General features: G+C 52.8%; 1 protein-coding gene across 2 annotated transcripts in view; it reads right to left on the bottom strand.

The window, feature by feature from the left end:
- PPP1R9B (protein phosphatase 1 regulatory subunit 9B) overlaps positions 1-7606 on the bottom strand; it is an 86251-nt gene extending 78645 nt beyond the window's left edge. For both annotated transcript variants that reach the window (XR_007246207.1, XM_048516324.1), the window contains exon 1: positions 5746-7606. Coding sequence is in view for 1 of the 2 variants with exons in the window: in XM_048516324.1 (XP_048372281.1) it covers positions 5746-7122 (1377 nt within the window). In the remaining variant the exon portion in view is untranslated. The remainder of the gene's footprint in view (positions 1-5745) is intronic.
- Positions 7607-10582: the final 2976 nt, after the last annotated feature.

Below are 10582 nucleotides of genomic sequence, written 5' to 3' on the forward strand. Positions count from 1 at the left end.
AACCGCAAAAACAAACAAATACACCAAATCAGGCCTGAACTGTCTCTGGAAGCTAAAATGACTAAACTGAGGCTGTTATAAATCGGCCACATAACAACAACAACAACAACAACAACAACAACAACAACAACAACAACAACAACAACAACAACAACAACAACAACAACAATAATAATAATAATAATAATAATAATAATAATAATAATAATAAAAAAGAAGAAGAAGTTAACAGGCAAATGGTTCTTTCTCCCACCCTGGACATTCCACAGGTATATGCACTCCACTTGCTTTACTACCATCAGATCCTCTGAAGATGCCAGCCACAGATGCAGGTGAAACGTCAGGAGAAAATGCTACTGGAACATGGCCGTACAGCCTGGAAACCACACAACACTCCAATAATAAGAAGAGTTTGGATTTATATCCCCTTTTTCTCTCCCTGTAAGGAGACTCAAGGGGGCTTACAATCTCCTTTACCTCCCCCCGCCCCACAACACACACACCGTGAGGTTTGTGAGGCTGAGAGAGCTCCAAAGAACTGTGGCTAGTCCAAGGTCACCCAGCTGGCATGTGTTAGAGTGCACAAGCTAATCTGGTTCCCCAGATAAGCCTCCCCAGCTCACGTGGCTGAGTGGGGAATCAAACCCAGTTCTCCAGATGAGAGTGCACCTGCTCTTAACCACTATACCACACTGGTATAATAGGAAACCAGGAGTTACTGGAAAAGATAATAATGCTAGGAAACGTTAAAGACGGTAGGAAAACAGAAAGTTCCAATATGAGATGGATTGAGCCTATAAAAGATGCCATAACCCGCAGTTTGCTGGACGTAATAATAGGATTTTTTTAATGCCAAATAAAGGCTAAATGAATGACAATAGGATGTTTTGGGGGTGTTGATCCATGGGGTCGCCATGAGTTGGAACCAATCTAACAGCACTTAATACACATACACACACACACACGTAATTCTGAAAGTTCTCCAGCCTCAAACCAGAAGTTGGTTGGTACTCCCGCTTTAACTTTTCTTTTACACTGGAAAAAAAAACCAAGTCATTGTACAACAGCCCTAGCTGGTAGTCCCCTACCAATTTCACGCTTTCTTGCAGAATAGTTGTGGATTCAGCATCAAACCATATGGAGATATATTACCACCATCCACACTGACACGGTGACCAAATGACCGAAAACCCAAATCACACCACGCTTTCTGTTTTCGAACACTGAGGGTCCTGATGTCACTGAAGTACCCATTTGTCAGCCGTCCTCAAAGGATGCAAATAATTGCAAGAATGTGGCCCATAATTTATCTGCCCCAGAGTCCCATCGAGAAAGGCAGCTGAGCTAAACAAAGCAGCTCCCTCCGACTTCACTAATTGTAGTCCCATTACATGGTTTATCCGGTCTCTCATACTACCAATAGCATCCATTTACAGCGCAACGCATTCAGAGCCTCAGCGGGAAAGGTGGACTACAACTGGAGTAAATAATAAATAAAAACAAATGCCTTCCACATGTCTAGCAATTACAGCCGCAGATCTGGTACCAAAGAATGGGAGTTTCTAGCCAATCTGGAACTCAGCACCTCTTCTTTTAGAAACTGGGCACTGTTTTTTGTGTTCGTGTGCAATCTAAAGCAGACAATAATCCCTTTGTGCAAGGAACCCACCCTTTCCGTCTGTCTACATTGATGACCTTTTCATCTCAGTTTTCCTTCATGGAGTTCAGAGCGGCAATACGCCAGTTCTGGTCATCTCCAACTTATACTCAACGACATCCCTGTAGAGTAGGTTAGGCTGAGAGATAATGACTGGCCAAAGATCAGCCCGTAAGTTTCCATGGCAGCAGTGGGGATTCAGAGCTGGATCTCCCACATCATAGTCAAGGACTTTAAACACTTCGCCACCATGGCTTCCAAGGGGGACCTGGGGCTCCTTAAAGGCTTGACACTCATCATTGTTATCTCTTAGCTAAACCAAGCAAAGTAACATGGGGTAGTGGTTAAGAGCAAGTGGATTCTAATCTAGAGAACTGGGTTTGATTCCCCACTCCTCCACCTGAGTGGCAGAGGCTTATCTGGTGAATCAGATGTGTATCCATGCTCCTACATTCCTGCTGGGTGACCTTGGCTAGTAACAGTTCTTCTGAACTCTTTCAGCTTCACCTACCTCACCAGGTGTCTGTTGTGGGGAGAGGAAGGGAGAGGAGTAAACCACCTTGAGTCTCCTTACAGGAGAGAAAGGTGAAGTACAAATCCAAACTTTTCTTCTTCTCAAGATGACACAGCGATTAAGATCATGAAGCATAATCTGGAAAACCAGGCTTCATTCCCTACTCCCCTACATGAGCGGTGGATTCTGATCCGGCGAACCAAGTCTGCTTATTCACTGCTACGCTTAAAGCCTGCAGGGTGCCCGTGGGCTGGTCACCGTTCTCTCAGAACTCCCTCAGCCCCACTGACCTCCTAAGGTGTCTGACATAGGGAAAGGAAGGGAAGGAGTTTGTAAGCCGCTATGACACCCCTTACAGCTGAGAAAAGCAGGATATTAATCCAAACGCTTCTTCATTCCCTCAGCTAGACTCGGGCTCTGACCTCTAGAACCAGATCCAGCATTCTGTGCCCGTCGCCCCTGACAGCAGCTGAGCCGAGCATTTTTGAAGACGGCCTTGTCCTGCAATCTCTTTCGCATTTCCCATTCAGGGGTGGAACGGGTCGAGCACCCCGCATGAGTAGCAATCTGACAAGAACTAGTGTTTGGGGGAGAGGATGGAGGAGGCGGCATTCTAGAATCATAGAGGACGGCACCAGAAGGTCCCCATTCCGGGGCAAGGTCCTCCGCATGCCCACACGCGCCCTTCCCAACCCGACAGATTAACCTACATCTGGTGAGGATGGGTGAACACAGTGCCAGCCGATCTAATAATGCTAGGAAGCTCTCTGGCAAATTAGCTGAGCGCTGCGTTCTCAGAAGGAGGGAAACCGCTCTCTGAGCCACAGATTAATATGGGATGGGATCCAGTCTTAACGAAAGAGGGAGGACATTTCACTCAGTTTTGACCACGGAAAATGACCAGGCTGTGGACTGTGTATCACACATGAACAAACGCTATGTGGGAGGGGAATCAGAAGAGAAGAGGAATCAGACAAGCATGGAAACTGCTAGGGCCCAGCCCGTGATCTATGGCAGCTTCCCTCCATACACAGTGCCTTCTGTTTGGCACATCACCCACCCGATCTCTCTAAAAGGAAGCGCACGCCCACCTCCTGGCATCCTGTCACTTACTCCGGCAGCCATCCGTGCCCTAGACATCACCCACTGCCCACCTCCCGGCCTTTCCTCCATCCCCCCAGACGCCCACAGACAAAGCCAAGCCAAGCGAGCGCCTGCTTCCCAACTCCGCCATTGCTACCCGGAAGCCAACATGCAGGCACGTCAGCTGCAGTCTGTGCATGCGGTGGCAGCGACAGCCGAGCGTGTGCATTTTATATCGCCACGGGCTCTCGAAAATGCCTGAGAGCTGCAAGTCCGAACGGTCGGCTCAAGACAAATGCAGAAATGCGTTGCCAGCCCTCTGTGGGGGGAGAGCCAGCTCCTGGGAATCTATATGCATTAAGCCAGTCCTCCTGGGGGGGGGGGGGAAGGAGAGAGGTGGCCTTCCCCCTGGGGCATCAGAGACTGTTTACTAGGAGGATGGAAGTGTGCCGAAAGGTCAAGGAAATTTGACCTTTGGCCCCGGGCGCCTCGCCGGCTCCCGCCATCTGCTCCGTGGCACACTAACCCACATTCTAATCCCTTTATTTTTAGATTACGTCGGTATCCAGGCTCTTCCTCCCCCGAGCTTAGCGCACACACACCCCTTTAATCCTCAGCACAACCCTGCAAGGTAGGCTAGGCTGAGAAATAGCAAGAGGCCCAAGGTAATAAGACGAGCTTTGCTGCGGCAGAGCCACTATTCGATCCTGGCTCTCCCTAGACCAGGGGTAGGGAACCTGCGGCTCTCCAGATGTTCAGGAACTACAATTCCCATCAGCCCCTACCAGCATGGCCAATTGGCCATGCTGACAGAGGCTGATGGGAATTGTAGTTCCTGAACATCTGGAGAGCCGCAGGTTCCCTACCCCTGCCCTAGACTGAACACCCAATGTTCTTGCCACATGACACATGCTAGAATGAGGAAGGCGAAATGGTATGTGCGGAAGGTGACCGTGGACTGTTTCAATGGGGTGGTCGTGGATTTCTTTGGATGTCTCGGAAACTATAGCCCCAAGGCCACCGCACTCCTAAGCCCAATTTGCTTCTGGATTGCCTTTGCACCTGTGGAAGATGGAGAGCTCTCAAATCTGTCACCCCTGCGACACTGGGCCTCTCTCAAGTAACTCTTGGAAACTGTGTCCAAGGGTATCTTCGATCCTCGCCAGGTGTTTTCGGGGGGGAGGGGAGGTGACCAATCTGCTCCTATAGGGCAGAAGGCAGGGGGAAGGGCTGGAGGGGAACAGATGGAGACCGAGTCTCCCTCTCCCTAATTTGTGTTGGGGACATCTTTGGCCGTGCTGGAAACCAAGATTCACATCAGATGTGCCATTCCCTTTACTACCAGCAGCCCTCTGTAAAAGGACTCATTAATAATCCCTCGCCTCCAGCGTTTCGTAAAAGCAACGCCTTTCAGGATGAGGGGAGAAGGCAGGGATGGCGAACAGTCTCTCTTTTTTCAGCAAAATCAAGCTGCCTTGGCATCTCTTTTGGGGTCAGATTCTCAGGTGGGGGGGGGGCACGATCTTTGGCAACCCCACCCTTTCCCTTCTTTTCCTAGATTTTTCGCTCAAAATCAAAAAGGAAGCAGGGAGGGGGCCTTGAAAGGCCAGCCCCGTCTGCTAGGATGTCGGCCGCCCCGCTGCTAGCGGACACATATTTGCTAATGCCTCCATTCCTTTGATTCACAGGTTCAAATCCCAGCTTCGACGAGAAGCCCGGTCCTGTCAAAAAAACCAGCTGGAAATCACACACGCGAACCCACCTGCCCGCTTTTAGGGTGGGAGAGTTATGCAGTGTTCTCCTAGACCAGGCCGCCTCATCCTTTCCATGAATGCCTTTTGGATGCATGCAGGCACGCAAAAAAAAAAAATGAATCGCAGACAAAACAAAACTCGAACTCCCTTCCTGTCATTTTTGTCCAGGCCTCGTGAGCGAAGGCACACATTTGTCCGAGGCCTTGCAAAATTAATGCCTCAACAGGAAATCCTATTGTGGAGGGGACAGAAGACAGTACTACTGCTGGCGTAGCAGGAGAGGCCCAGACCTTGCCAACAGCAGAGGTGGTGAATCTGTGGCTGGACTGTACCATTTGAGACTACAGGTACGGGCTTGCCACGGCTGAACGCTCTTTCATTTAAAAAAAAACACAATGAACTCTGTACATCAAAAACTAGCAAGTCAGGTAGAACATTAGATTAGAATCTTTCTCCATTATTTAGGCATTTGGGGGTAGGGAGAAGCATTCTATTTTGTGATTTTTTTCCCACCTGAAGGGGTACAGTCCGGACAAAATTCTACCCCATCACAGCTGCTGTTTTGGAGAACAGGGTCAAAGTTGGAAGATGATAGAGCGAATTTCGCTTATTCTTCCCCTTTTGCAAGGAAAACACAGCAACTCCAAGGAGTAATTCAGCTCTGACACCCACAGACAACCGACCCTCCCAAGGCCCAGTTGTCCGTGCCACTAGTGGCATCACACTCAAAGGCCTACCTGTATGGGGGCCGTGCTGAAGTGGATCTTGCGGTTGGGGGCAGCTTCCTCCTCCTCCGACAACCCAGGAATCTCCACACAACTGGATTCTGGCGCGTACAGTCCATCGGCATCCTCGTCTTCATCCAGCCCGCTCCCTCCCGAGTCCTCCCCCAGCCCGCTGTAGGCACTAATGTCCACCAGGTCGGCCTCAGAGAAGTCCTCCTTCTTAGACTCATCGGCCAAGTCATTCTCCTCCGGTCCCTCAGCCTTGCCCTCACAGTAAGCGTCTGTCAACGGGTCTGGAGTCTCTAGGTGTCTCTCCCCAGCCTGTCCGCCATTTTCCAAGGCCGCGTGCACCGTGACCTCGGCCTGGATCACTTCGGCCCTGGTGGTGTCGGACCCCTTGGAGGCCTTGCCGTGCTCCTCCGCCGCCACCGCCACTTCCGCCGCCTCAAACTCCTGCTCCGAATCCCCGCTCTCCTCCACTTCCACGGGCTTTATCTTCCGGACCTCTTGGACCTTCTGGGGACGGAGGCTGCTGTTATTGTCCCCAGGTCTGGCCACTGCTGAGGTGCCAGCAGGAAGCTTGGCCTGGTTTTTGTCACCTTCGGGCAGCCTGCCCCTTACCTGAAGGACAGGCCCGTCGGTCCCCCGTCCTTCCACTTTGGCCCCTTCCGGAGCCTGGAGGAAAACCCTGGACCTCTTGGGGACAATCTTGGAGTTGAGGGGCCCGACTTTGCCGGGGGCCTTGTGGAGGTTGTTCCTCAAGTCGGCCTTCTCGAAGACGGCGCTGAGCTGGCTGACGGTGGGTGACACGGCCTCGGCGTCCAGCTTGTCCAGCGACTCGGTGCTGCCGTTGAAGCGGACCACCACGTCCAGCTTGCGGTCCTGGAAGCCGGCCCGCTCCTTCCTGAGGAGAAGCTTGTTGGTGGTCTCCTTCTCCTGGAGGCTCCGCTCGAAGATCTTGCGGGTCTCCTGCAGCTTGGACAGGGGCTTGTCCGGCTTGGAGTCGAAGCGGCTGACCCGCTCGGACACGCTGGTGCCCAGCTTGAGCAAGGCGCTGTGGTCCACGTTCTCGTTGAGGCTGCTGGCCCGGGGCAAGGACAGGCGGACGGGCTTCTCCTTCATCTTGGCCAGGTCCACCGCCCCCTCGCCCGGCGCCGTGCCCATCTGCAGGAACATGTTCTTGATCCGGTGGACGTTGGAGCCATACTTCTTGTTGCGGGCGGCTCGCTTGGCCTCCTCGCTCTCGGGGTCGCCCAGGGCATCCTTGGGGGCTTTCAAGCCCTGGATGCCGGCTTCGTAGGCGTTCCGGTGAGGCGAGGCGCTCCTTAAGCCGGCGCCGTTACCCGCGTTGCTGCCCCCGGGACCGGAGTGGGGTTCGGTCTTCATCATGGTTCAGCGGATCTGCCGGTGTCGCGGACACCACATAGCCCCCCCGGCCCAACCGATGCCTCGCTCGCCTGGGTGCCCCCCACCACCACCAGCACCCTGCAATGGGGGGCTCACATCGCCAGGGAGGCCAGGGCGCTAACAGACGCCTTGCATTGTGTCGGGGAGGGGGGGGGGGCGAAATGTGGTCCAAAGGGGGGGGGCGGAGGAGAGCAGGGGGAGGGGGCAAAGGGGGGGCCCTGGAGCGCTTACCCAACGGCTGCGACCCGCTCAGGCCCACTCCGGCAGGCTGATCGGTTGCGATCCCCCCCCTCCGCGTGCGCCCCCTCCTCCTTCCTCCTTTCCTCCTCCTCCTCCTCCTCTCTACCCTCTCCTCTTTTTTTCTTTTGCAGGCTCGATGATGGAGACCCAGCGCTTCTGCAAACAGCACAGCCTCGCAAAAAGGAGAGAGAGAGAGAGAGAGGAAAGGAAAATCGGGGGTGGGGTGGGGGGGGCAGGGGAAAAAAAATCCCGCTGGGTCTTAAAGCGATCGGGTTCCTGGTCCAGCCTCTCGGCTGCCGTGCCAGGGAAGGAAGCGAAAGGCGCAGGGGAGGCGTCCTTCCTCTCTCTCTGCCCCTCCCAATGCACAACGGAGGGGGGACCCCCACCCCACTGAACTCGCCCTCAACCCCATGGCGAAAGGGGGGGGGGACCCTAACCCCCGGTTCGCTGGCCCCGGCCAATGAATTATTAAAAATTCATGGCAAAAACAATGTAACCCAAGCCTTTCCCTCGTGCACGCTTGGGGGTGGGGGGGGGAGAGCGAGCGGGGCGCGAACGGAGACGGATCCCCCCCCCCCCAAAGGCTCAGGATCGGGCGCAGTAGGGGACAAGGGTCGCGTGGGTACGACGCTTAAAAATAAATTAAGCCTTTTGATATTAGGGCTCCCGGTCGCAAAATGGCAAGCTTGAGGATCCCCCTCCCCCTCACACACACACAAAATGCTCAGGATCGCACGCAGGCGATCCTTGAGGGCTTGAGGTCGTATGGGCGCAAAGAGAAAAAACAATCCCCCCCCCCCCGAAGCCTTTTTTTAAATTAGGGCTTCCGGTTGTAAAATAGCAAGGTTGCGGATTCCGCAGGACTCTTGCTGGAACTAGTCCTGGATTGGATTGCACCAGCGCCATCCTAAGCAGGCACATGTGGGACTTGACTGGAGTCTATGCAGTAGGGCAGGGATGGTGAACCTTGGGTGCTTGGCGGGTCAAAAATGGGGGAAATAGCTAACTTGACACTGGTGGGGGGTGTGCCACACACGCCAACATAAGAGAAACAGCTCTTTACATATTTCATTTATTTTGATTTTTTAAAAAAATATATGCTGTCCAATCATGTGTGGTGTTCAAGAAACGTCAAATAATTACCAAAATGATTCAAACTCAACAGGGAAAATACTTACTGTCAGGTCCGCTGATGAACGCTGGCGTGTCACCCAAAATTTCATGGGTGTCACCTTGGACCTGCGTGTCACAGGTTCTCCATCACTGCAATTAAGCTTTCTCCCAGAAAAGGGTGCTTGGAATAGCGCTGGTGTTGTGGTTTCAACATTTTCTAGGTGTTTAAATTATTTTCCAACTGTCATTTCATTCACTCTCGTTGGCAGCACAATCCTAAACAAAGGCCCCTTCCGCACATGCAGAATAATGCATCTTCAATCCACTTTCACCATTGTTTGCAAGTGGATTTTGCTATTCCGCACAGTGAAATCCAGCTGCAAAGTGCAGTGAAATTGGATTGAAAGTGCATTATTCTGCATGTGCGGAAGGGGCCAAAGTTACAGTCTTCTAAGGGTATTTATATTTCAGTCCAGTAGTACCTCAGAGGCCAAGTGGCGTACCTGGGACCGGCGGATCAGAGGGGGCCTATGCCCCAGGTGACACTTGTGAGGGTCATGTAGTAGGTGCCCACTCTCCGCCTGCCTGCTCAGCACCCACTCGCCACTCACTGGAGAGACAGGCAAGGTTGAGGGTACACTTCCCCTCCCCCCAGGGGCTCAGTTTTGGGGGGAGGGGGCAATTTGGGGGGGGCACAATCTCAGTACTAGCCCCGGGCACCATTTTCTGCAGGTACGCCACTGCAGGGAGTAGGAGCTTTCCAGAGTCAATGCTCTCTTCATCATTTATAAAGACCGTTGATTTAGGATGGTGTTGCAACCCTGGAAAGAGGTCCTTGGACTACAATAGCTTCCAGCAACCCACTAGTTTGACTGTTGTGAGTTTTCCAGACTGTGTGGCTAGTCCTGGTATCGCCAGTTAAAAGATCTGAGAAAGCAAGCCGCTCAGGGATACGCTGATCTGCTCTAATTTACCTTCTCAGCAGCCTTGCGGGGAAGGCTAGGCTGAAGGACGGAGGCAATGTGTGCGTGAGAGAGACGTAGGGCCCTTCCACGCATGCAGAATAATGCTCTTTCAAAACACTTTCAATGCACTTTGAAACTGGATTTTACTGTACGGAATAGCTAAATCTGGTTGCAAACAATTGTGGAAGTGGACTGAAAGTGCATTATTCTGCATGTGCGGAAGGGGCCAGAAAGAGCACACGACAGCATGGTGGTAGAAAGCACTATCAGGTCATAGCTGATTTTTGGTGACTGCATAAGGTTTTTTGAGGCCAAGACAGTCAGAGGTGGCTAGCCATTGCCTGTCTCTGTACCACGACACAGGAATTACTTGGTGGTCTCCCATCCAAATGCTAACCAGGGCTAATCCTGCTTAGCTTCTGAGGTCTGAAGGTTAGTTTAACTGGGGATCCTTCAGGAAATAGCCACCTGCATGGGCCAATTGGCCATGAGCCGTTCAGGGAACTGACAAATTCGTCAGCCCCTATACATCTGGAGTTCTTAGCATCAGGTTCCCTATCCCTGGCTTGGACCATGCAAGTAAGGGAGAAATCACCTAGTGCAGTGATGGCAAACCTTTTTGAGACCGACTGCCCAAACTGCAACCCAAACCCCACTTATTTATTGCAAAATGCCAACATGGCAATTTAACCTGAATACTGAGGTTTTAGTTTAGAAAAAAAATGGTTGGCTCTCTCTTCTTCCACCCCACCCGCTCGAGCAGGGGCCAGCCTGCTCTAGCCTCCAGCAAGTCCTGCGTGCACCGCTCTGTGCCTCTCTAGCATCATTGCCTCCTCTGCACCCCCCTCCCCCGGGCAGCAGCCACCCGGAGCACAGGCACCAGGCCCGCCAGCTGAGTCCTCCCTGCTCACCACGGTACGCGCACATCATGCTCAGTGGCCCAGGCCAGCCGAGATGTGTGTGTGTGTGGGGGGGGGGGTGATTTTCCACACACCCCACATGATGAACTCTGCAAGTGCGTGCCCACAGAGAGAGCTCCAAGTGCCACCTCTGGCACCCGTGCCATAGGTTCGCCATCACTGACCTAGCGAGTTTACATTGTCAAGTGGGGAGACAAGCCCTGA

This window comes from Sphaerodactylus townsendi, linkage group LG15, assembly GCF_021028975.2.
Source record: "Sphaerodactylus townsendi isolate TG3544 linkage group LG15, MPM_Stown_v2.3, whole genome shotgun sequence".
In the NCBI taxonomy this organism is placed as follows: Eukaryota; Metazoa; Chordata; class Lepidosauria; order Squamata; family Sphaerodactylidae; genus Sphaerodactylus; species Sphaerodactylus townsendi.